General features: G+C 48.7%; 1 protein-coding gene across 3 annotated transcripts in view; it reads right to left on the reverse strand.

The window, feature by feature from the left end:
• Nucleotides 1–27,064, reverse strand: part of OBSCN (obscurin, cytoskeletal calmodulin and titin-interacting RhoGEF) — a 308,809-nt gene that overhangs the window by 240,385 nt on the left and 41,360 nt on the right. For all 3 annotated transcript variants that reach the window (XM_054016662.1, XM_054016661.1, XM_054016659.1), the window contains exons 6-10: nucleotides 26,400–26,666; nucleotides 24,537–24,812; nucleotides 18,301–18,573; nucleotides 15,542–15,817; nucleotides 12,960–13,235 (exon numbers count right to left, since the gene is read on the reverse strand). In XM_054016662.1, coding sequence (XP_053872637.1) covers nucleotides 12,960–13,235; nucleotides 15,542–15,817; nucleotides 18,301–18,573; nucleotides 24,537–24,812; nucleotides 26,400–26,666 — 1,368 coding nt within the window. The remainder of the gene's footprint in view (nucleotides 1–12,959; nucleotides 13,236–15,541; nucleotides 15,818–18,300; nucleotides 18,574–24,536; nucleotides 24,813–26,399; nucleotides 26,667–27,064) is intronic.

A 27,064-nucleotide genomic window follows, 5' to 3' on the forward strand; every position in this document is an offset into this window, starting at 1 on the left:
CATCTTGCTAACCAATGACTCGCAAGTCACAGTTTGATAATCCCCACAATTTATGCCATAGTTCTCATTGCCTGTCTGAGAGTGGTTTATATGGAACAGTTTCTTTCTTCCTGCATATTGTACTTAATGTTGTTTTATATCTTTTCATTTATATGTTGATTTATGGTCTGCATTAATACATACATGTAAAGCGGTATGGTTCTCCTTTCCCACCACTATAAATCAGAATTGACTGCATTGAAGTCTAAAGATTGCACTAGTATAAAATTGAAGTATGGGAGAGGAGACTCAGGTGGTTGGTATTTAGGGACAGATTTTTAAACAGTGGCTTCCATTTTTGCATCCACTATTTGTGCCTACAAATAACTGCTCGTGCAATTTAGGAGATTCACGCATTTAAACTGATTTACAGACACGGTCAGTACTTGGACATCTAAATGTATTACAATGGATGCAAATTATTTGCACTCAGAATTACGGGGGCAAAAAAAGTGGGCCAGTTAACACTGGTCTGAATGTTAGACCTATATGAATATGGACTGACTAGACATATATATTAATACAATAATTCATAAAACAGCTCACATAACTGGATGTCGTCTATATGAATGATCAAGTAACAGGACATACATATTACAGATTAATGATTTCATCCCCTAAATCTTACTTTTCTCCTTTAATATTGGGGATGTTACATATTGTGAATAAATTTGCTAATTGCCAGTCAATATAATTCAATATATTGCCAGTCAATATAAATTTGACTCTGCTAGGGTCAAATTTATCCCAAGGGTAACTCCACTGACTTCACTAGATTTATACTAGGAATGAATAGGACCCTTACCATTCAGAAAGGGACAGAAATACCTTTAAAGTTAAGCAAGATATTAAATTTCGCTGAGAAAATAGACATATTCTCAGATCCTCAGCTGGCATATGTCAGTGTAACTCCACAGAAGTTGCTTATGATGATTTACACCAGCTGAGGATTTGGCCCCTCTATATTAGGATTTTATGAGCATTCACTGTGTACAATTAACTTTAAAACCATGTAGATTGCAGAACCAACTCCTTGGTGCCCATATAAGGTCCAGTGCACAGGGTTGTAGATGCTCAGTTCTTGTTTCCCTTAACAGGAGGGCGAGTGGCTACATCCCTGGGGGGTTTTCACCTTCTTCTGCAGCATAGGGCATGGGTCACTTGCAGGTTTAAACTAGTGTAAAATGGTGGATTTGCTGTAACTTGAAGTATTTAAATCACGTTTTGATGACATCAGTAACCCAGCCAGACGTTAGGAGTCTATTATAGGAGTGCGTTGGCGAGGTTCTGTGGCCTGCAATATGCAGTAGTAGGGTTACCATACGTCCGGATTTTCCCGGACATGTCCGGCTTTTTGGGCTCCAAATCCCCATCCGGGGGGAAATCCCAAAAAGCCGGACATGTCCGGGAAAATCAGGACATGCGGTGCCGGGCCGGGGGCTCGGGGGCCGGGCCGGCGGAGCGGGGCCGGGGGCTCCGGGGCCGGGCCGGCGGTGCCGGGCCGGGGGCTCGGGGGCTCGGGGGATGGGCCGGCAGTGCCGGGGGCCGGGCTGGGGACCGGCGGTGCGGTGCCGGGAGTGGGCCGCGCCTCCTCCCCCCACACCCCCCCTTACCTGCTTCAGGCTTCCCGCGACTCAAATGTTCGCGGGAAGCAGGGGAGGGGGCGGAGACTTTGAGGAGGGGGCGGAGTTGGGGCAGGGGCAGGGGCGGGGCTGGGGGTGGGGCCAGGGCCCCATGGAGTGTCCTCCTTTCGGAGGCACTAAATATGGTAACCCTATGCAGTAGGTCAGACAAGACGATCATAATGATCCCTTTTGACCTTAAAGTCTACGAGTCTATCCCAGTGCGTCACACTGAATATTTACCCCTGTAAAAGGAAAAGTTTTGTGCTTCCAGGGGGGCCCTGTCGCATAAGAACTGTGAAAACCAATGTGAGTGCAATGGTAACCGGATAAATTAAGACCCAGAAAGTCACTGCACTTCTGGAGAATCCAGTAAAATAAAGATTTCTGCAACTAAGGCACCAGCCACTGAAAAAGAACTGATTTCAAGGTTGGATCCGTTTTCCAGTGAGCTGCTGATGGACCTGCATGTCATGTTACTGTCGCATGTCTGCGAAACACAGCAATGGTAACTGAATAGTGCTCTCTAGTTACGACACGGGTGGGGTAAGATGCAGCATTATCCCATGCAGCTCTGAAGTCACCCTGTTTGAAAAAGAACTGAAAACACTGGGGTTCTCATGCAAACAGCACTCAGTCTTTCTGAGGCTTGGCCAGGGCAGCCATTTTGTCCACTGGCTACATCTCAGAATTTTTCTGGGGCCTTGCATCTGCAATGGCAGACCATCCGGGTTTTTTCAGAGTCCCCACCACACTTTCATATTGTTAAATCAACTCCTGCTCTGCATTCTCCTCTCCGAAGCTTCCTTCCTAGTCTGAGCCCCACTGAAGTGCAACAGCGGCCATCTTGGCTGAGTGAACTCGGGAACCTCCCGAGCTAAAGGCCCCACTCTCTGTCACCGAGCTCTGTAACAGACTCACCTTCTCTGAACATGTAACACCCTGGCCAGTGGGTTATGGTGCACTTGAAGCCACAGCAGTGTTAGCAGGGAGCAGAATACAGCATGTTGGGGCAGCAGATCCCAAAGGCACTCTGCTTACAGAAGACTGAGGCAAGCAGAATGGCTCCAGGGGTGATGAAGGAGCAGCAAAGATTACACTCTTTACACTGGAGCTGCACCTCGTATTGGCTCGGACCCCTAGTGGACACGGAAGTAGGAGGGCTCATGGCCTCCCAACATTGTGGCTCCTTTGTGTGTCTAATAAAACATTATTTATTTGTGTTACAGTAACACCCAAAGGCATCAGTCAGGATTAGTGTCCCGCTATGCCCAGGGCTGTACAAACACATAGGGAGACATGGTGCCTGCTCTGATAAGCTCACGATCTAAACAGACAGTAAGTATGAAGGAGAGAGAAGGGGGCATACGACACAAGCACAGGGGTCCGGGGATGAGACCTTCTTTATATAAAGTAAAAGGCAATTAAGCACAACTGCCTCTCTGCCAGGCAGAAGTTAGTTTTCGTCTTTTCAGTTTTAATTGGGGAGCAGACAAGGTGACCATAATGGTCCCTTCTGATTTTACAATGTATTAATGAATTGTTACCCCCCCTATCCTAATTTCTACCTTGATTAATAACCACACTGAGCACATCATGTTTGCAAAGCACTTTATGTTCCACAGCCTGTGGAGACTGATGCAGTGAGGGGTAGTGATTTAGCCCAGACACACACAGTAAGTCCCACTGGGACTCAAACTCAGGTCTCCCAAGCACTACCCCCTACGTTACTGGTAGCATTATAACTACACGGCACCTTGCCCCTGTATGGGTTCACAGGGAGAAGAAAGAATTTTCTGTCATCTACCACACCTGCAGAAGCACACCCAGAATCTGTCCCTAATCTAACCTAATACCAAATAAATCACTGGAAGACTTTTGTTAATGTCCAAATTCCTGTTGTTTTAAGACAGTAAGAACTGTGCTGGGTTGGATCACCAGTAGCCTGCTTCTGGCATGTGGCTTATACCTGATACTTCACCAACAGGGGAAAGACAGATAACATAGAGTAGATGAAATGGATATGAGACCAAATAGATGAGAAGAAATTGATTATATTGACAGATAGCTAGGGTCAGATTATGGGAGGGAAGTGCTGATATTCTTTGCTCCAGATGCACCTATAATTCCAGAGCAGATGGTATTTCTGCTGAAATGATCAGAAGTGAAACAGTAATGTTGTCATTCAATCCATCATCATTAGTCTTCAGGGTTAACACCATTGCTGCTCAAACTGTTTATTGCAAATAATTGATCTGACTAATGTATCCCTCTTTCAACTGGCTAATTATCCACAAAGAGACTTGGATTGAAGGAATCTATTTGTTATTCAAAACTGTCCACTGAACTATTTTATGAAAATAAAATTCAGCATCAGGGACTGTTTGCTGTTCTCATTATTTGCCATTGATGCCATCGGGCTCCAGAGGCTCCTGGAGCAGCAAAAAGCTGGAGAATATTGGCAGGTGCTAGTGTTGCGGATTGTGGGGGAGTTAGGGCCCTGCACCCCTCTTCCCGAGATTCACTGTGACTCTCAGCCAGCCAGTAAAGCAGAAGGTTTATTTAAGGACAGGAACACAGTCTCAAGCAGAGCGTGTAGGTACGACCAGACCCCCCTCAATTAGGTCCCTCGGGGAGGTTCAGGGAGCTTGGACCCCAGCTTGGGGTTCCCTGCGTTGCACCACCCAGCCCCAACCGAAACTAAACTCCAAGCCCCTCCCGCTGCTCCTCTCCTTTGTTCAGTCTCCCGGGCAGAAGGTGTTAATTCTCCCCACCCCCGTTCCTGGCTCAGGTTGCAGCTCAGGTAGCTTCCTTCAAGGGAAGTCCCACATCCCCACTGCAACCCCCCTGCAACATTCCCAGGTCAAATCTGCCCTGCTCCCTGCTCCGTCACATCTCTCCCCCCTTCGAGACTGAACTGAGCGGGGTCACTCTGACCAGTGACCTGGGGAAGTTCAGGGCTCCCTCTCCGGGACAACGCGTCCGCTATCACGTTGTCACGTCCCTTCACATGGACCACGTCCATGTCATAATCCTGCAGGAGCAGGCTCCACCTCAGGAGCTTGGCGTTGGCTCCTTTCATCTGGTGCAGCCAGGTCAGGGGAGAGTGGTCGGTGTGCACGGTGAAGTGACGCCCAAAGAGATATGGCTCTAGTTTCTTGAGGGCCCACACCATGGCCAGGCATTCCTTCTCGATGGCCGCGTAGTTCTGCTCCCGGGGTAGCAACTTCTTGCTCAGGTACACGATGGGGTGTCTCTCCCCCTTTTCATCCTCCTGCATTAACACCGCCCCCAGTCCTGTGTCTGAGGCGTCGGTGAACACCATAAAGGGCTTGTCAAAGTCTGGGTTTGCCAGAACTGGGCCACTGACCAGAGCCTCCTTCAGCGCCCGGAGAGCCTCCTGGCATTCCTCGGTCCAGACCACTTTGTCTGGCTTCCCCTTCTTGCACAGCTCAGTGATGGGGGCGGCTATGGCGCTAAAGTGGGGCACGAACCTCCGATAGTACCCTGCCATCCCAATAAAGGCTTGGACCTGCTTTTTGGTTTGAGGAGCGGGCCAGTCTCTGATCACCTCCACTTTGGCTGGTTCCGGCTTTAGGCAGCCGCTTCCCACCCGGTGGCCTAGGTAGGATACCTCAGCCATCCCCACCTTGCACTTCTCCGGTTTTACGGTCAGCCCAGCCTTCTGGAGTCGGTCCAGCACTTGTCTAACCTGGGATATGTGGTCCTCCCAGGTCTGGCTAAAGACACAGATGTCATCGATATACGCCACGGCAAAACTCTCCATCCCCCTCAGTAGCTGATCCACCAGGCGCTGGAAGGTGGCCGGCGCTCCCTTGAGGCCGAAGGGCAGGGTCAGGAACTCATAGAGCCCCAGAGGGGTGACAAAGGCCGATTTCAGCCTGGCATCTGCATCCAGCGGCACTTGCCAATAGCCCTTTGTAAGATCCATGGTGGTAAGGTACCGAGCACCTCCCAGCTTGTCTAGGAGCTCGTCCGGCCTGGGCATGGGGTAGGCATCGGCTACAGTGATGGCATTGAGCTTCCGATAGTCCACACAGAACCGGATCGACCCGTCCTTTTTGGGGACCAGCACCACCGGCGAGGCCCAAGGGCTGGAAGACGGCTGGATCACCCCCAAAGCCAGCATGTCATTGACCTCTCTTTCCAGGTCCTGAGCAGTTTTCCCTGTGGCTCGGAAGGGGGAGCATTTTATAGGCGGGTGCGATCCTGTCTGCACCCGGTGGACAGTCAGATTAGTGCGTCCAGGCTGGTTGGAAAACAGCTGCTGGTACAGATGCAGCACCCCTCCGATCTCAGCTCGCTGGGCAGGGGTTAGCCGATCAGAGAGGGGAATTGCTTCCAGGGGGAAGCCAACTCTTGTCCCAGGGAATAGATCTACTAAAGGGTCATCTCCCTGCCCCTCCCACTGTCCACACACGGCCAACACCATATTCCCCCTGTCATAATATGGCTTCATCATATTCACATGGTACACCCGGTGGTGGTGTGCCCGGTTCGACAGCTCCACCACATAGTTTACCTCGTTTAGTTGCTTGACAACCTTGAAGGGCCCTTCCCAGGCGGCCTGGAGTTTGTTTTTCCTCACGGGGATGAGGACCATCACCTGATCCCCAGTGGCGAAGGTGCGGGCCCGTGCTGTGCGGTCATACCAGACCTTCTGCTTCCTCTGGGCTCTGGCCAGATTCTCCCTGGCCAGGCCCATGAGCTCGGCAAGTCGTTCCCGGAAGGTCAGGACATACTCCACCACCGACTCTCCGTCAGGAGTGGCCTTCCCCTCCCATTCGTCTCTCATCAGGTCCAGGGGCCCCCTTACCCGCCTTCCATATAGCAGTTCGAAAGGCGAAAACCCGGTAGACTCCTGGGGTACCTCCCTGTACGCAAACAGCAGGTGAGGTAAGTACTTGTCCCAGTCCTGCGGGTGCTGATTCATAAATGTTTTCAGCATCATTTTTAGCGTCCCATTGAACCTTTCCACCAGCCCGTTGGATTGGGGGTGATATGCTGAGGCCCAGTTGTGCCGGACCCCACATCTCTCCCACAAGCACCGGAGTAGGGCCGACATGAAGTTGGACCCTTGGTCCGTCAAGACTTCCTTGGGGAACCCCACTCGGCTGAAAATGGTCAGCAGCGCATCCGCCACAGTGTCTGCTTCAATGGACGATAAGGGCACTGCCTCGGGGTAGCGGGTGGCGAAATCTACCACCACCAGGATGTATTTCTTCCCAGACCGGGTCGTCTTGCTGAGAGGTCCCACTATGTCCATGGCCACCTTCTGGAAAGGCTCCTCTATGATGGGCAAAGGTCTCAATGCTGCCTTCCCCTTGTCCCGGGCCTTCCCCACCCTCTGGCAGGGGTCACAGGATCGGCAGTACTGCCGGACGTTGGTGAAGACCCCGGGCCAGTAAAAGTTCTGTAGCAGCCTCTGCCTGGTGCGCCGGATCCCCTGGTGCCCTGCGAGAGGGATGTCATGGGCCAGGTACAGTAGCTTGTGGCGAAACTTCTGGGGAACCACCAGCTGCCTCCTGATCCCCCACGACTCCACTTCCCCCGGGGGAGCCCACTCTCGGTACAGGAACCCCTTCTCCCACAGGAACCTCTCCTTGCATCCTCTCCTCATGGTCTGTACCACACTGAGGTCAGCCAGGCCCCTTAGCTTCCGCAGGGAGGGGTCCTTCTGCAACTCGGCCTGGAACTCGGCGGCTGGGGAAGGGATGGGGACCTGCTCCCTCTCGTCGGCTGGGTCGGAAGCCCCAGCCACCCCGTGGCCTGTCCTTGGGTGTTCCCTCCCCACCCGGGAAGGGTTCGGTGCCTCCGGTGGGACATCCTTCCCAAGGTCAGGGCGTAGTGCCCCTCGCCGGCTCTGGCTACGGGTCACGACTAAGGCGGTCTGGGGGCTGCTTGGCCAGTCCTCTAGGTCCCCCCCCATCAACACCTCAGTGGGCAAATGGTGGTGCACTCCCACGTCCTTGGGGCCCTCCTTGGCCCCCCATTTCAGGTGTACCCTCGCTACGGGAACCTTGAATGGGGTCCCGCCCACCCCGGTCAGGGTCAGGAAGGTGTTGGGCACCACCCGATCTGGGGCCACCACCTCGGGCCGGGCCAGTGTCACCTCTGCGCCCGTGTCCCAGTATCCATAAACTTTCTTCCCATCCACCTCCAGGGGAACAAGGCACTCGCTCCGCAGGGACAGCCCCGCGCCAACCCTGTAAACGGAGAACTTTGAATCCGGAGCATCTGGCCCCCCAGAGAAGCTGGCCGGGGGCCCTTCTCTCTCTTGAGCAGTTGATAAGCTGCCAGCCCCTCTCGCGTGGGAAGCCGGCCCCTCGTCCGTCTGGGCCTCTACCAAGTTAACCCGGTGCGGGTTCGGTCTGCTCAGTCTGTCCTTGAGCTTGGGGCACTGGGCCCGAACGTGGCCTCTTCGGCCGCAGTAATAGCAGCTCAGGTCCCGTGGGTCCCCTCGAGCCGGTCGGTTGTCCCTGATGCTGGGCCTTCCCCGTGGGAGGGGATTCCCCATATTCCCCCTTTGGGAGGTCCCAGGGTGACTCTCTCTCTGCATCGCGGCGGGCCTGTTCCTTTGGGGCTCCTCCCTGCCACCCCCTGACCGGCTCTTTACAAACTCATCAGCCAGCTGCCCGGCGTGTCGCGGGTTCTCTGGCTTTCTGTCCACCAACCACAGCCTCAGGTCGGATGGGCACCGCTCATACAGTTGCTCCAGTACCAGCAGTTTAATCAGGTCCTCCTTCGTCTGGGCCCCACCAGCCCACTTGCTGGCGTATCTTTCCATGCGGACGGCTAGTTGCAGATATGAGATCTCAGGGGTTTTATCTTGACTCCGGAACCTTTCCCGGTACATCTCAGGAGTCAGCCCAAACTCTCGTAGCAGGGCCTTTTTGAATAGTTCGTAGTCCCCTTTCTCTGCCTCTCCCAGTTGGCGGTACAATGCCACGGATTTGGGGTCCAGTAAGGGGGTAAGGACCCGGAGTCTGTCCGCGGGATCCACCCGGTGCAGCTCGCAGGCCGTCTCAAAGGCCTCCAGGAAGTCATCCATGTCCTCCCCCTCCTTGTATGGGGCCATGATGCACTTATCAAAGCTCCGTGCAGTCCTGGGTCCTCCCTCACTCACCGCAGCCGGGGGTTCGCTGCCCTTCAATCTCGCCAGTTCCAGGTCATGCTGACGCTGTCTCTCATTCTCCTGTCTCTGTCTCTCTTTCTCCTCCCGTTCACGCTGATGCTGTCTCTCTTTCTCCTCCCGTTCATGCTGTCTCTGTCTCTCTTTCTCCTCCCGTTCATGCTGTCTCTGTTGTTCACGATCCTCCAGCTCTCTCAGTTTTAGCTCTTTCTCCCATTCCAGCCAATTCCGCTCCCCGGATGCCGAACGTCGCCGGGAGGATCCTCTGCTGGCCGGCGAGCTTCGCCGGGGGGACCCCCTGCTGGCCGGGGGGGCCACGGCGCCTTCGGTATTTGCTGGGCTCCTCCCCACCCTTCCCCTAGGCATAGGAAGGAGGGGTCTCGGGACGCCCTCAGCAGCCGGCTGACCACTCCCAGCTGGGACAGACACTGGGGCCTGCGCTGCATTTGCCAGGCTGCTTCCCTGAGACACAGGGATCAGTTCATTCGCGCGATCTTCTGCCTCCAGCTGGGCAATGAGCTGTTCTTTGGTGAGCCTCCCAATGCGCAGCTGCCTCTGCTTGCACAGCTCCACCAGGTCGCTCTTAAGCCGCTTGGCATACATCTTCCTGCTGGCCACTCACCGGCCTGTGTGCTCACAGCTCCCCACAGTTCCCAGGGGGCCCCCTAGTGTGCCAGCCCTTCTCGAGGTCACCACCTCTCTGCCAGGGTCGAGCTGCAGACTCCTCCGCCCCTGGGACCACTCGCTGCGATCCCCTCGGGGGACCCTGTTACTGCAAAAGTCCTTCTCGCTGGTCACACACTCCCAGGGGTAATAACCGTCTCTCTCTCACTCTTCAGCGCGCCTGGTCCCCGTCAATCCCCCTTCGTTTTACTGCTCCCCAGTCACTTACTGCAGGAAGCGCCGTCCACGGGGTGCAGTAGATCCCGCCGCTGCCACCAGTTGTTGCGGATTGTGGGGGAGTTAGGGCCCTGCACCCCTCTTCCCGAGATTCACTGTGACTCTCAGCCAGCCAGTAAAGCAGAAGGTTTATTTAAGGACAGGAACACAGTCTCAAGCAGAGCGTGTAGGTACGACCAGACCCCCCTCAATTAGGTCCCTCGGGGAGGTTCAGGGAGCTTGGACCCCAGCTTGGGGTTCCCTGCGTTGCACCACCCAGCCCCAACCGAAACTAAACTCCAAGCCCCTCCCGCTGCTCCTCTCCTTTGTTCAGTCTCCCGGGCAGAAGGTGTTAATTCTCCCCACCCCCGTTCCTGGCTCAGGTTGCAGCTCAGGTAGCTTCCTTCAAGGGAAGTCCCACATCCCCACTGCAACCCCCCTGCAACATTCCCAGGTCAAATCTGCCCTGCTCCCTGCTCCGTCACAGCTAGATCAAACCGGCAGATGTTCCCATCACTTCCATCCAATTGAATCTCATTTTCAGTTTATTTTGAAATGGCTCAGGATATGTCAGGCATATCAATGCCAGTGTGAGGCCTTAGCTGCTATTTACTGGACATCTGAACCGCTTGCAAAATGATTAAGATACCAAAAGAAACCCATCACTGTCAGAGTGACAGAAAAATGTAGTTCCTAAAATGTCCAGAGGCTCAAAATCAAATGATGTTTGAAAGAGAAAAATCTGCTTGGGTCATTGCTCGTTGTTCCGAGAATAGAGCTGACCTCGTACTGCCACCTTAAGATTCCTGTGGGTCCCAGATCCATTTAGAGAACACGCCAGATGCCACTGCCACTGGATGAAAGGAGGGCGGGGAGGAGAGCTGGATGAAAGATGTGCACACAACGTGTGTGTGAAGTCCAACTCACTGCTCATTCCAGCCACACACACATATCCATTTTTGTTCACTTTGCCACACATTTGAGGACTTGGGGGGGGGGGATTTTTGAACACAGTCTGCAAAATATGTATTTGTTTGCGCACAGTATGTGTGTGCAAATGAGTGTGTCTACTGCTGATCTAAGAAAAAAGAACAGGAGTACTTGTGGCACGTTAGAGACTAACAAATGTATTTGAGCATAAGCTTTCGTGGGCTACAGCCCACTTCATCGGATGCATAGAAGGAACATATAATGAGGAGTTATATATACACATATAGAGAACATGAAAAGGTGGCTAATTAAGATGAGCAATTATCAGCAGGAGAAAAAAAAACTTTTGTAGTGATACTCAAGAAGGCCCACACTGTGATCACATCTGGGCCATGAAGCTGGGTCCCCATATTGTAACTTGTTTGTAACTTCCTCATCCTTTCTTCCTTCTACTTCATTTACATCTATTTCTGCATGTGTCTCTGAAGGTGAATACATTTTCTCCACTTCCATATCAGTCTGATGCTGTGAGATGCCTTCATCTAGAAGTAAGTTTCCATCATCTTGAGTTTCCAAACTGCTTTTTTGTGGATGTGAGCTACCCTCATCTTGAAGTAATATACCTTCATCTTGATGTTCCAAACTGCTTCCATCTAGAAGTGAGCTAACCTCCTCTCCGAGTAAAATTCCTTCATCTGGATGCTGTGAACAACTTCCATCTTTATTTGGATTAAAGAGAAGATATTTCAGGAAGGATCCCTGCTGTTTTGCTAGGTCCTTTTCCTTCTCAGCCTTTCGTTTATGATACTCAGCTCCTGAGGGTTTTCTTTTTTCCTCTTTCTGCCATGGGGCATTTGATTATTATTATGTACTGTGCTCCCGACTGCAAGCATTACAGCATTAAGGATGGCTGACACACCCACCACATGGTTGGCGATTTAAACCACATTGCAGCCATCCCAACATGTCTTTTCACTGCTTAAAGGTTCAATGATTAGTAACATACACTCACTTACCTATTAAAACAGTTAGTTACAGCGTTTACACGGAAACAAAATGACCTTTTTCGATGTTATAATCCGACACTGGTTGTTTGGAAAGTAATTCCCTACCCCACAGTTGCCCGCTTGGAGGGTGACGTCATCACTTTCATAGTCTATTAACCGTTAACGCTGTTACTTTTCTTTTATGGACCTTATTTAGTGGATGTGAACCAGTTATAACAAAGAAAAGTTCATAATTACACAGCCCGATAATAACGCTAAGGTTTAATAACGCTTAAAGATACTCACATTTTGGATTTATAATGCTGAAAGACGTTATTCTTTATTCTTTGACACCAAGAAACACAATTTTCCACAGTATTCGCTCGATTCTTAACCATCTACCTGCGACGTGTATTAAAATGACCCTTTGACATGAATCAACTCGCCATATCTCCGCTCTACATGAATTTCCGGCTATGTGGCCTTGATGTATATTCGAGTTAGGTGTCACTAGCATTGCAGCTCTTGTCGCTGGTGGATGTGTTTCATTGTGGCTGAGTTATTGCTTATCAAAATTGAGGAGTGGGTCATCTTGACCCTAAGTTGCAAATTGAAATTTTTTTTTGCTAAAATATTTTTTTTGCAGTAAGTAAAAGATTTGACATATTAATAAATTCTCAGAAATGTAAATAAATGAATTATAATTCATATTCCCTCCGTATGCGCATGGGAATTGAAATAATGACATCGTTGTTATTTTATTTGTATTTTTCATCTTTTTCATTTCATTTTTTTCCTCGAATTTGGCGCCCCATTTAACTTGGCACCCTAGGCGACCACCTAGTTCGTCTACATGGACGGGCCGCCCCTGTGCGTGTCTGTGTCTTTGGATGATTTAGTTGGGGATTGGTCCTGCTTTGAGCAGGGGGTTGGACTAGATGACCTCCTGAGTTCTCTTCCAACCCCAATATTCTATGATTCTATGAGAGGGAGGCTATTAGGAGGAGGAAGGAAGAGAGAACGAAAGAGGAGAGCTAGTGATTTTCAGGCTGAGCAGCAGTGGGGAGGACAGAGTAGACGTGATTGCATTGGACATGCTAAAGCTGCTTTTACCTGATGACATTTTATACATGTTCCAGCCCCAGAATCTGAACCTCAGGAGATCTGCAGAGACCTTGTGTCTCCAGACTAGCCCCAAGTCTGGTCCAACACTCCTCAGCCTCATGGCAGTACAGTTCAAAGCAAGAAAAGAAGAACATGAAATAATCCATTTTATCATGTCAGCAGAGAACATAAGAAAAGACACAGAAAGAGAAGTCAACGAAATATAAATCAGAGCATCTCACTCACCTGTGATGATAACTTTGAAGATCAGTTTCTGGCCTGCAGCCTCACAGGTGTACTCTCCAGCATCTTTCTTCTCCACCTGCTCCACGACCAGATGCCGGGATTTGCCCTCAGACTCTACCTTGAATTTCTTGCTGGAGGTGATCAGTTTCCCGTCCTTGTACCACCTCACTTCAGTCTTGGCCTGAGTCACCTCACAGCTGAGGGTGGCGTTCTCTGTCAGAATGGCCTTCACTTCCTTCTGCACCTTCTCCTTGTTTACAAACACCTCTTCCGTCTCTGCAAGATGGAAGTACAGTCATGAATGTCCTTTTGCAGTCTCCTATCATGGGGCTTAGGAAACACTCCCCATATCACTGTAATATTTTAGCACCTCAGGAACATTAATGATTATATCCTCACAACAGCCCTCTGAGATGCTTCCCTATCTTTGTTCCCATTTTACAAATGTGGAACTGAGATATCGAGAGAGGAATATCTCAAAGTCACATGAGAAATCTCTTGCAGAGCTAGGAACGGAACCAAGATCTACTGATTCCCAACCCAATACCTTTACCCCAAGACCATCCTTCCTTCCCAACAGAAAACACTATCCTCGAAAGCTGCTGTAGGCTGGTGCACCAAACATCCATAAAGAGAGATCACGTGATGACCCTGACTGATCACCGCCACACTGCACTTTAGTCCAAGGATCTCACAGTTTCACAAACATTAAGAGCTAAGCTTTGTTGTCAGTGACCCTGGTATAAATCTAGAGCAGGGGTGGGCAAACTATGGCCCAGGGGCTGCATCCAGCTCTCCAGATGTTTTAATGTGGTCCTCAAGCTCCCGATGGAGAGCGGGGTCCGGGGTTTACCCTGCTCCAGCGCTCCAGCCGGGGAGCGGGGTTGGGGGCTTGCCCCGCTCTGCCTGGCTCCCAGAAGCAGTGGCATGTCCTCCCTCTGGCTCCTATACGTAGGGGCAGTCAATGGGCTCCACACGCTGCCCCCACTCCCGCAGCTCCCCTTGGCCGGGAACCATGGCCAATGAGAGCTGCAGGGGTGGCGCCTGTGGCCAGAGCAGCGCGCAGAGCCGCCTGGCCGTGCCTCTGTGTAGGAGCCGGAGGGGGGACATGCCACTGCTTCCGGGAGCTGCTTGAGGTAAGCACCGCCCGGAGCCTGCACCCCTGACCGCCTCCCATGCCCTGATCCTCCTCCAAACCCCTTGGTCCCAAGCCTGGAGCACCCTCTTTCACCCCCAACCCCTCATCCCCAGCCCCACCCAGAGCCTGCATCCCCAGCTGGAGACCTGACCCCCGACCCCTGCATCCCAACCGCCTGCCCCAGCCAAGAGCCCCTCACGCACCCTGAACTCCTCATATCTGGCCCCACCCCAGAGCCTGCACCCTCAGACGGAGCCCTCACTGCCTCCCTCACCCCAACACCCAATTTTGTGAGCATTCATGTCTCGCCATACAATTTCCATACCCAGATGTGGCTCTCAGGCCAAAAAGTTTGCCCATTCCTGATCTAGAGTAATTCCACTGACTTCTTCCAGCACCTACATGTTCCTTGGTAGCTTCCCATCCAAACACTGCCCTGTCTTAGTCCTGATTAGCTTGTGGATAGCTTTGCAGCAGGTGCCCTCCTACCTCCTTGCATCTGAAGAAGTGAGGTTCTTACCCACAAAAGCTTATGCTCCCAATACTTCTGTTAGTCTTAAAGGTGCCACAGGACCCTCTGTTGCCTCCTACCTCCCAGTTTATCAAAACTGGGGCAGTGAGCAAGAGACTATTTGGTACCAATGGAGGATTTCAAAGGACAGCAAAGCAAGACGTGGCCCACAATAACCACAAATGGTAGAACCTCAGAGTTACGAACTGACCGGCCAACCACACACCTCATTTGGAACTGGAAGCACACAATCAGGCAGCAGCAGAAACAAAAACAACAAAAATCAAACAGTACAGTACTGTGTTAAATGTAAGCTACTAAGAATAAAGCGAACGTTTAAAAAAAAGATTTGACAAGGTAAAGAAACTCTTTCTGTGCTTGCTTCATTTAAATTGAGATGGTTAAAAGCTGCATTTTTCACTGCACAATAAAGTTTCAAAGCTGTATTAAGTCAATGTTCAGTTGTAAACTTTTGAAAGAACAACCAGAACGTTGCAGAACGCTGCAAAAACCAGCTCCTCTTGCTATTTGGAAGAGCTTTTCTGTGTCACTTCAAACATCCCTCTTTGCTTTTAGCTACATCTCTTAGTTTCTCTCTCTCACCCACTCCTGACTCTGTTATTATTTTGTGTTTTAATTCTGTGGACCTGATGCTGCAGGTGCAATGGCATCTAATTTTACAGGTGCAATGGTCAGGCAGGTCGCTAGATATCCAAGAGCTACCCTCTGCAGCCACAACATGTTGCACGTGCAATTATTTGTGGACACCCAATTGCACATGCAAAAGTAGAGGCAGGTTTCAGGCTTCGCTGAAAATCAAGCGCTGTGGCAGAGTTATTTACCCCGAAAAGGGTTTGGGGATGCACCTTAGATGCAGGATGCTATCCAGGATTAAGTATTTTATTGCTCCTGAGATTTCATGCATCCGCTCACCTTTGACTTTGACTTGGAATGTTACTTTGTCATCCTTTGATTCACAGGTGTAGCTCCCTTGGTCATGCTGTGTCACATTCTTGATGATGAGCTTTCGGTCTGTTCCCTGAGAGGTGACTGTCGTTCTCTGGTCCTGCTTAATCTCAGTTTGATCCTTCTTCCACACAACAACTCCACTCGCCACCGAGACCTCACATGCCAGCTCTAGACCCTCAGAAGGACTGACTGAAATTTCTGGCGTTGCTTTAGGCTTGTTGACAAACTTAACAACTTCATCTAAAAAGAAGAAGGAAAAGTAGTTTGTGCCCCTCCATTAACCTAGATCAACATAAGAACAATCCAGTTACACCCTGGCATGATTTCAATGTTAGTGATCTCCAGGGCCGGGGTTCCATCTATGGAAGAATTTACATGTGTAAATTTGCTTGTGTTTCTTTCCCCTCCAGTAGCCAGTTCACAGATGATAACAGCCAACTACAGCTACCCGCTAATGGAATTTCTCCTTTAGCTCAAGTGGTAGAGGTCTGTGCTAAAGGTCCCAAGTTCAAACCCGTCTGATGACCCCTCCAGGGAGTTACTAAAAATGGATCCCCCGACTTCCATGAGAGCTGTGGATACACTAACCATGTGCAGAAGCTGGTGCTATGTATTTCAGCCTAACGCAGGAAGGATGAGTATGGTTACAGAGTGTAAAGACAACATGCTTGTCGCTAAGGGAGTTGCATATGAGTGTAGCTAAGGGCAGAAGTTGATAGGGGAGTCATATGTAAGACATGGGGGGTAACTGGAAGGGACCTTTTACTTGGCACTGGTGAGGACACAGCTGGAGTATTGTGTCCAATTCTGTGCACCAGACTTTAGGAAAGATATGGACAAACTGGAGAGAGTTCAGAATTGAGCAATAGACATGATAAAAGGTTTAGAAAACCTGACCTGTAAGGAGAAATTAAAAATTGGGCATGTTTAGTCTTGAGAAAAGAAGAAGCCAGTCCATGCAAATAATAAAAGCCTACTGCTGCGTGCATTTAATGGCATTTTCCTTTATCTCAAATAGTAGAGGCCTGTACGTTGGCACTGAAGGTTATGGTTCAAACCCTGCTAATGATCCAGGTTGGGGGTTACTACAATGAGGGCTGTAGTTTGGTTTTTTCCCCAGAATGCATTTGCAAAGGGTTAACATTAAAGTGAAGATGACATAAGTGGCACTGAGCTGTATGGAGATAAGCACCTTGTAGATTAATCTAGGAACAAACATGTATGACACATCCCATTGCTCATGCTAACAAGCAACAGTGAGCGTAACATGTATTTCATACCAGGCACTCAATCAAGCTAGCCTGCTGCAGAGTAAGTTGATGGCTGTCAGTGATAAGTAACCTTAGTTTAACATTACATATTATTCTGCAGCACCTGTTGCTTTAAGTCGCCAAGTATCCCAAGGACAGCTAAGATGATACACCCGTGCTACCCATTTCTACGGCACCAATGAACAAATATTTCTGTTAAAACTTATCTATCATTAGGCGTAATCTATTTTTACAAGAATTATTTGACTGTGGAATAATAGCTTCATTGGAGTCCGGCATTAGAGGTTTCTGGGGAACATTCACTACCACAAAGGTAGCTTGTGTCCCGGTCTTAGTGCTGGCCTCTTGCCTCGCAGTGCTTCTGATTAGCACTCTGGACATTTTTTATTATAAAACGTGAAACCTGTCTGGTTTAGGGTTTTCTTAGCAGCCTGAAATTCAGCCCATTTGCCAGAAAGTTCACTGAGGTTTCCAAATCTTTTGGTAAACATGGGTCCAGTTTGCCTGAGCCAGGCTACAGCTTCTGGTGGAAACAATGTGAAATTCAGTAGTTTTGACCATGACCAAATGAAATTTGGTAGTTTCAAGTTTTGAGATTTTGGAATCATTTGAGGATGAAGCTCAAAGCAAAATCCAGTGAAACAAATCCAGAAAAACTTCCCACCAATCCCTGTGTGCGGAGTTGGCTGGATTTCACAGAGCATTTTTTATGATGTCTCCTCAATACCATTAGCTCTAAACATAAGAATGGCCATACGGGTCAAAGATCCATCTAGCCCAGTATCCTGTATTCCAACATCAGGGGGTAGCCATGATGCCACCAGACTCCTTGTTGTCTTCCAACAGTGGCCAATTCCAGGTGCCCCAGAGGGAATGAATAGAACAGGTCATCATCAAATGATCCATCCCCTGGAATAAATCAGTTCTAGGACTCCCCCTCATTTGGCCTGAGGGATATGCACTCTACTTCTGGGATAGGTCAAGCTACCTAAGGGAATGACTCGCACTCAGAGACCACAAACGTTCCACGGGAGCACGGAATTCGAGTTTAACCGGGCACCAAAGCTTTCTCAGAAGGTAGCCCAAGACTCTCAAACCCCCTCTCGCAGGAGGGAGCTCAAAGGGAGTATCAATTGTTGAGGCAATGTGCTCTAGATGGGACCGAACTACAGGATTCAGACCCAGAGCCAGATGCAAACCTGTCCAAAGTTTGGGGTGTTTCGATCTGAGGTTTTGGCTTGGGCCCATCTCTAGTCATTCCATTAGTGACCTGAATATTACTATTATTGTTGTTTATGTGAATTGCAGACGTGCCTAGAGATCAGGGCCTCACTGTGCTAGGTGCTGTACACACATAAAAATGGCAGCCTCTGTCTCTAAGAGCTTACAATCTAAGTGATAATGCTCCTGTACCCAACATAAGCCCTGCTCACACTTGCCTCATGAACTCACCTGAGACCTTTAAATTGAAAACTAGAGTGTCCTCTCCAACTTTGCACATGTACGTTCCCTCATCTTCTTTTGTTACAGCTGAGGCGATGAGCTTGTGCAGCTTCCCGTTATCCTCCAGAGTGAATTTCTTTGTGCGTTTGATTTCTTTGCCGTCTTTGTACCACTGCACCATGACATTGGCTTCAGAGGTCTCAGAAACAAACTCGGCCTGTTTTCCAGAGGTGGCGATGAGAACACCACCGGCTTTCTCTTTGTTCGTGAAGTGCACAAGTGCTGAAACAAAATGGCAAAAGGCATTGTGTAAGGAACTGTGTCCATATTGTTAGTTCATCTATCCATGCAGCCAGCTACAGACACTTTAATTAGGAATCACAGAATCATAGAAAAGTAGGGCTGGAAGGGACCTTGAGAGGTCACCCTGGCCATCACCCCCCCCCCCACCCCGCACTTAGGATCTAGTAGGTTGCTCCTGGATTCCTGTTTTTGGCTAATTACCTCAAGTTGTTATTTTAGGACCTGATCCGGGAAGCCTTTGTCATATGCTTTATTTGTGCAAGCAGTTCCGTTAAGTCAATGGGACTACTCAGGTGAATGAGGGCAGTTCGTGTGAGTAAAGGCTGCCTAAGAATATACTCTACATTTGGGTCTATGAATAAGAATTTCACATTTCAACAGTGGGTGATTTTCAGTTATCATCCAAGATGCTAACTTGCAAAATAATCTTAATGAGGCAGGAAGGAAAGAATGGAAGAAAGAGAGGAAGAGAGAATGAACAAATATTAGGGGAAACATTGAGGCTTATTAAATCACTGTATTTATCTAGATAGCAAATAATTGTACCTTACAAGATATTTAAATGTAATCTGGATAATTTGAGTTGCACTGTACTATAAATCTACAGAATTACCAACACCCTCTAAAAATGAAAAGACATCCCTTACAGGAAACTAACTAGAACACAAAAGACTTAAAATAACCCAGTGTTATACCAATTTGTAGTGGAATAATCAATTCACCAGTATAACCTCACCCCATTCAATGTTTAGATCCAAATACACAACAGTAGCAATAATTATTAACTCAAAACATGTGCCTAACGACATAATACCATTTATTCCAAGTAAGGGAATTAATGTCCTAAAATTCAGTTATGTCATTTAAAAAAAGTACAGCAAAAGTTTAAATCTGCTTGTTGGTCCAGTGTGATCAAAGCTACTCTGACAAAAGTATACATAGATATGTTTTTACCCTTAATTTAAAGAAAAAAAATCTGAACAACTTTTATATGGTTTTTGTGCTCTTATGTGCAGGGAAACCAACATCGAATTGCTGGGTACTGAAGTGCTTGATACACTGTAAATAAATTCATCCCTCTTTTTACGATACTGCCAACTTTTTTTAAAAAAAAATCTTTGTTCTTTCTTACAGAGATGAATGTGCAGAATTTCCTTCACATCACCACTGGGCAGAAGCCCAACCTCTACTATCCAGGTTACTAATCATCCCTACTGAAAATAGCTACAGACCCTTTCAGTCACAGTCTGGGAGCCAAGAAGCTGAGAATGCAACTTCCAGTCTCTCCCCATCCTGGGAAGGGAACATTAGCGCTGCTGTCAGTTATAACTAATGGGAATTCTCCTTTAGCTCAGGAGCGGAGTTGATGCTTTGAGATCTGGGCAGCCCAGTAGTAAGGAGGGATTCCCGGTAAAAACAATCTTAAAAAACTTGATTAAACAATGATGAAAATTTGATTCATGACAATTTGTACTGCAGTAGCATTTAAGAACCCCTAACAGGGATCAGGGCCAATCATGCTAAGGAACTGCACAAACAAATAAAACAAAGACAGTCCCTGTCCCAAAGCTCTCACAATCTAGGATTTAGACGACACACAACAAGTGACTAAACAGCAGGGCCGGCTCTGGCTTTTTTGCCGCCCCAGGCAAAAAAGCCTCCGGCCGCCCTCCCCTCGCCCTCCCAGCACGGCAGGGGAGGGCGCGGGGCGGGGGAGAGCGTCCGGAGCCCCGGGGGGAGGGCAGCGAGCCCCGGCCGTGGCCCCGCTCTCCCTGGCGGCCGGAGCCCCGCACCGCGCCGCCCCCCTCCAGGTGCCACCCCAAGCACAAGCTTGGTGGGCTGGTGCCTGGAGCCGGCCCTGCTAAACAGACAAATGGGAGAATGGCCAAGAAAGGTGGGGGTAAGGGGGATATGTTAGCTGTTCTAGTTTTTCTTACAGGACTCCATTCAGTCACTAGCTTCTGGTGTAAAGACTGCTCCGGTAAAAAAAAAGAATAACTACAGCAACCAAAAAGATGCCAAAGAGGATACATTTGCAGCCAAAGCGTGAGTACAGTGGGAGTTTCAAATGTAACTCCCTCAACGCAGCACCAAAAAAACATTAACACAGATCCCTCGTTTGAGAGCTACATTTAGGTGAAACATTTGTGAATATCTTCCAGCTAATCCAATATAAAGCTGTGGGCTGATCTGACGGATTGAAAAAAATATATACTGAGAGAGAGGCAGGGACAGAGAGAGAATGAGAATTAAATCATTCTGCAGCCAGGTGTAGCCAGCAAAAAGCTCTCCACAAATAGCTGCATTTTTGAATGAATTCTTTTCACGTGTGTTCATGCCTGTTTTGTTTGCTCTCTGAAGAACCTAGCAAGTGAGCATTCACGTATCAGTTATGTATGTAGCTTCCTCCCATGGGCATATGAGAGTTAACAGAGATGGCAGACTCACAAGCAGGTAGAGGTGGGTGGGTTGGTGGAAGGGCAGGGAATCACAGCCTGAAGGAGGTCACAGGCCAGAAAATGCTGACAAAGGGGAGGGGGTGTCATAGATACACACCGTTAGGAGGAGCCACTCATAGGTTGGGAGAAAGCTGGCTAGGGCTCTGTTTGTGTTACTGTGCTTAATATAGGACCCTGCCCGGATCACTGCTCTGCATATTCTCAGGGTCAGAGACCAAATCGTCCTATGGGATATGTACAGTCTTATATTCACTGAAATCAGAGCCTGGCGTGAAAACCTGAGAGCAGAATTTGGACCTCAGTATGGGATGATGAAAGAAAAAGGATTGCGCTACCAATAATAGCTGTGTAAACTGCTCCACATACACCATCAAAACAGTCAAGATTCTTCCCCCTCTCTTAACCCTCTGACCTCCCACCACAAACACAGCTAACAACTTGCCCATACCGGTATTGCCCTGGCCTCTTCTTTTGTCATTCAGTGTTGCACGCATTCTAAAACAATATGCATTTCCTCACCTTTTGGGGGCGAAGCCAGACTTTGAGGCACCTGCTCCCCTACTTGGTGTAAACTTTGCTTGTGCCAATCAGAAACGAACACAAACAGGTTTTGGGCCCCGTCCCCTATGACACTTCTATGATGTCATAGTTGGTACTTTATGGGCCTGCCTGCCATGTGCAGGCAGGGAGAGGAGAAAGAAAAACGAATCCTGTGTATCCTGTGTACACCCGTAACCGAACCTGATCACCTCGAAGCCTCTCTCAGCTCACGTGTTTCAAACAGAGTTTCTACGTTTGCCGGTCGTTATGCGTTGGTTTGTATTTGTAAGTATCAGTTATTACTAAATGCTGCATCTTTGTTTATAAATATTGTTAGTAGATATTTTAGTCATTGTGTGTTTTAAGTTTCATTAACTCTATTAGCTAATCAAACGCTGCTCCCTTACCCCTTGTAATTATCCCCAATAAAACTTTAAATTGATTAATTTGTGTGTGTGTGTGTGTCTGCAGTTTGCATCATGACCCATACTCTCCTGGCATCCCTTACCAATATAGTCTATTGCCACGTGCAGCCTGGTAAATAACAGGCCTGCATTTTCTTTCGCCCCCGCGTGCCCGTGGCAATCCACACTCCTGCTCCTCCAGCCAGCTCCTCACACAACCATTCTCAGAGAAAAGGAGGAAGGCCACGTCTGAGGCAAATGCATTGAAGGCACAGTCTTGCTGTCCTTTCTTAGGCAAAACCCTCACTGGAGTCAACAGGAGTTTTGGCCGGGTAAGGTCTGCAGGATGAGGATCAGATGCCAAATGCCCTAACCCAGCCACGTGACCTTTGAGTAATATAACTCCTGTTTTTGGTCTGACAACAGGCTACAATATAGAATCATAGAAGTGTAGGGCTGGAAGGAACCTCAAGTGGTCATCTAGTCCAGCCCCCTGCACTGTGGCAGAATCGAGTAAACCTACACCATCCCTGCCAGGTGTTTGTCTAACCTGTTCTGAAAAATTTCCAGTGACGAGGATTCCACAGCCTCGCTTGGTAACCTGTTCCAGTGCTGACTATCGTCGTCGTTTGATAGTTTTTCCTTATATCTAAACTGAACCTCCCTTGCTGCAAACGAAGACAATTACTTCTTGTCCTACCCTTGAGGGACATGGAGAACAATTGAACATCGACTGCTTTACAACAACCTTTCACGTATTTGAACACCGTTGTCATGATCCCCCTCAGCATTCTCTTCTCTAAGCTAAACATACCCAGTTCTTTCAACCTTTCCTTCTAGGCCAGGCTTTCCAAACCTCTTACTATAGTTGCTTTCCTCTGGCCTCCTTTCAATTTGTTCACATCTTCCTTAAACTAAATGGGAACACAGTCCAGTACTCCAGCTGAGGACTCACCAGTGCGGAGTAGAAAGTAATAGCTCTGTACCAGGTTTTATACTGCCCACCTTATTAGACAACTGGATGAAAATCCAGCCAGTGTAATCAGGGCCCTTTCAAGCCAGCTCCAGCTCCCACAGAAGTCAATGGAAACACTCCCATTGACAGGTTGACTGAGAGTTAAGTTTCCCTGAGGAGGCTGAAGGTTTGTAAGCACTAGGCCTATATCCACTAATCAGGGCGGCTCTATGTTTTTTGCCGCCCCAAGCATGGCAGTCAGGCGGCCTTCAGCGGCGTGCCTGCGGACGGTCCGCGGTCACACGGATTCTGTGGCGTATCTGCGGGTGATCTGCTGGTCCGTGGCTTTGGCGTACCCGCCGCCAAATTACCGCCGAAACCACGGGACCGGTGGACCTCCTGCAGGCACGCCGCCGAAGGCCACCTGACTGCCCCCCTCCTGGCAACCGGCAGGCCGCCCCCCACGGCTTGCCGCCCCAGGCACGCACTTGCTGCGCTGGTGCCTGGAGCCGCCCCTGCTACTAAATGTTATGCAGAGGGTCAAAGGCTATATGGTAGGGGCTGAATGTTAAAGCAGACATGTAGCCAACATACCCGTTAAATGAACAGGAAGCAAACCATAGGAAGGCGCACAGAAGGGGATTACCATGAGCTGAGGGACAATACGAGCTGTGTGACACCATGTGAAGACAAGCTGAACTTTCCTTATCTGCACAAAGCTTGGCAAACACCAAATAATAAACAATTATGAGACTTTGCTTTTCTATTGTGCCTTGCATCTGAGTGCTTTACAAACACTAAAGGATCAAGCCTTACAGCTCCCCACACCTCTTCTTATCCTCCATGTACTGAGAGCAAACACTGATTCCCGGAGGGCCTTACTCCATTCACTTTAACTAAAGTTGGATCAGTAAAAACACTCATGGCTGGCCCATGTCAGCTGACTCGGGCTTGCGGGGCTCAGGCTGTGGGGCTATAAAATTGCAGTGTAGACATCTAAACTCAATCTGAAGTGACATCTAAACTCAATCTGGAGCTCAGCCTCTGGGACCCTCCCCCTCACCAGTTTTCAAAGCCCAGGTTCCAGTCCGAGCATCTACACTCCAAGCCCTGTGAGCCCAAGTCAGCTGACGCAGGCCAGCTGTGGGTGATTTATGGCAGTGTAGCCATACCCTAAGTGACTTGACCAAAGTCACACAGTGAATCTGTGTCCCTGGCAGGAATAGAGCCTATGTCTCCTGATCACCTGGCTGGTTTCTTAACCACAAGACCATATTTCCCTTTCCTACAGCCCAGGCTCACTCAACGACACCAAGCTCCAGTTGACATTCTCATCTGCTTTCCGGGACACGAAGCAGGATGGATGATATGGCAGAGCCTCTACTACTGACAGAGCTCAGGGTCTGGTGTCAGCTTCCAAATACTCCTCACCTCACACACACCACTGCTCTCTAGGGAGGTACTTCCGCTTCCTACTGGAGCTGTGGGTGTCACTAACTTCCGTGAGCTCCCTTTCTGTCACATAAAGACCACATTGGCTGGGGGCAGGCCATACACCAGAAACAGCCCAGCAATGTCATGCACCTTTCACTGAGAGCTGATAGACTATGTCATCCCCTTCACAGACACATTCATAAAGGCCAGCATCCTCTGCTGTGATGTTGTGAATTTTCAGGATGCGTTTCTTCTCTGCTGTTTTCAATTCGTATTTTGGGCTGGCCTGGATTTCCTTCCCGTTCTTCATCCACTTCACAGCAGCAGCCGCGTCTGAAAGCTCCGCCCAAAGCTGGGCCTCCTCACGCAGCCGAGCAGAGACCTTCTCTATATCTCCACTCTTGTTGGTGATTCTTACTGCAGCAGCTGGAAGAAAGAAAGAAAGAAAGAAAGAAAGAAAGAAAGAAAGAAAGAAAGAAAGAAAGAAAGAAAGAAAGAAAGTATTATATCATACTGTCTCACATATGATATATGTCTGCAGTAGGTTGCAAGCTCCCCTCAGAAGGAACCTGGGTCCAGATCTTGATCTCACTCCAATGTAAATATGGAGCAACTCCACTTACTTCAGTGGACTTGGTCTGGATTTACACTGGTGTCAATGAGATAAGAATCTGTCCCATTGACTATTATGCCTTGTAGAGCACCATATATGATGCTATCTCCAAAATCTCATAATCAATTACACACGTATCTCTGAGCACTGAAGCCGTGGTTTTAAACCTTTCTCCTCAATCGAAGTCTTCCACAGGCAACTTGAATTCCCTTTAGACACTAAAGCACCCAGTGCCTCTCCCTGTAGGCTGGGATATTAAACCAGTCACAGAAGAAACTCATGGTTGGTTCAACCCTGTTCACACCCAAGACAAGAGAAGAAATCCAGCAGAGTTCAATAAGAGTTAGAATGTGTAAATAAGAGTATCATTTTTCGCCCAGGTGAATATTTTCCCACTTTTTGGCCTCTGTTCCCCCATGTCCATCTTTCTTTCTAAAGTGCAAGTGGCAGAAATGAAGTCACCTTACTTACTGCCTGCCGCCCCATCTTAGCATCCGGCAAGCATAGTATATTCTGCAGCAGAGCTAAAATCAGAACCTGCCAAGCTTCGTTAGCCATAAAGGCAGGAACACAATCCTCAAACCCAGGGTCCCACCACATGTCATATATTCTCCTTGCTAAGCCATCATTCTGATAGAGTGGCTCAATGAATGGGTTCAGGTTTTAACTTAACAAGCCATTACGTGTAACTCTGCCTTTGCTCCAGGAAAACCCAGACTCTCCCTACCTCTGCACTGCACCTAATGTTAAAGTTCCAACATCTCCTTTTTGTCATTTGTCAGAACAATCGCACACAACAAATTAGAGGTCAAATGTCCTTGGGGTGAAACTGCCCCTTCGCAAGGCTGTACAAACATTTAAACCCCATTTACGCCCCCATGGAAAGGCTTAAGTGGGGGTTAAGAAATGTTTAGGAAGTTACTTCTGTACTGCAGTGAATTTCACCATCAATATTTGCATTGTATGAGGCACCCAATCCGCTGTGCACTCCCTACTAAGCATTACTACTTTAAACATTCTTCCACAGGGATTTCTCATCCAAGGGTCAACAAGCCCTTTACCAATGTTCGTTAAGTTTTGCCTTGTGAAACAGGTAAATGTTGTTATTCTCATTTCACAGAGAGGGAATCTTAGGCAACTCAAGGTCACATTCTGATGCTTTTAGAAACACTGAATATTCCCTTACCCCTCAAGTCATGCCACTAGAGTCAGTGAGGTACTACTCAGGTATCAGAATCTGGCTCTGAAAGCTTAGGTTACTTGTCTAAGGTCGCATATCAAATCAGTAAAGGAGCTGGCAATAGAGCCGAGGAGCTTCAACACTCAAGCCCCTTTCTAGCCACAAGACCACCCTGCCTCCCTTGACTGAAGGAAGAAATGGATGAGATCAAAGTAACTACCTTTGACATTCATCTTGGTACTGGTTTCAACGTTCTTGGCCATAAATTTCACCTCTGCTCCATCGTCATTCTTGGTGACGTTTTTTATGGTGAGGAGGTGGGTGGTTTTGGTTCTCCGAATGATGTAGATTTCACTGCTCTGTATGGCTTTGCCATTAAGGTACCAGGTGCCAGAACAATCGGTTGTGAGGTCAACAATAAAGGTAGCATCACCTCCTGCAGTAGCTTCAACATCTGTCAGGGGAGTTTTCACAGCCAATGCTGGTTCTGTCAGAGAAGAGCAAGACATAAATCTGAAGCTAGAGGACACTGTGAAGAGTTGCCTACTATGCTCAGAACTCTTAGGGGGAGAAAAAGGAAACTGAAGATAATAGACCAAAATCCCGCAACATTTGCACCCATTGAAGGCAATGGGCATTTTGCCTGTGAAAGAGTTGCAGGATTTGACTTCCACAGCAGGAGATCAGTGGTGTCAGGGTACAGAGTTAGGGCTTGTTCCTGCAAGGTAGAATGCTGGGCATATTTTACTTACATAGCCCATAGATTCATAAAATAATAGCAAGAGGTACCTATCAGATCCACCTCATCTCTTCGAACAAATACTCAATACAATAGATCACAGACAAACAGCAACCCTCTAGCAGAGAACCCAGCAGCCCAGAAAT

Source organism: Malaclemys terrapin, chromosome 2 (assembly GCF_027887155.1).
Source record: "Malaclemys terrapin pileata isolate rMalTer1 chromosome 2, rMalTer1.hap1, whole genome shotgun sequence".
Taxonomy (NCBI): Eukaryota; Metazoa; Chordata; order Testudines; family Emydidae; genus Malaclemys; species Malaclemys terrapin.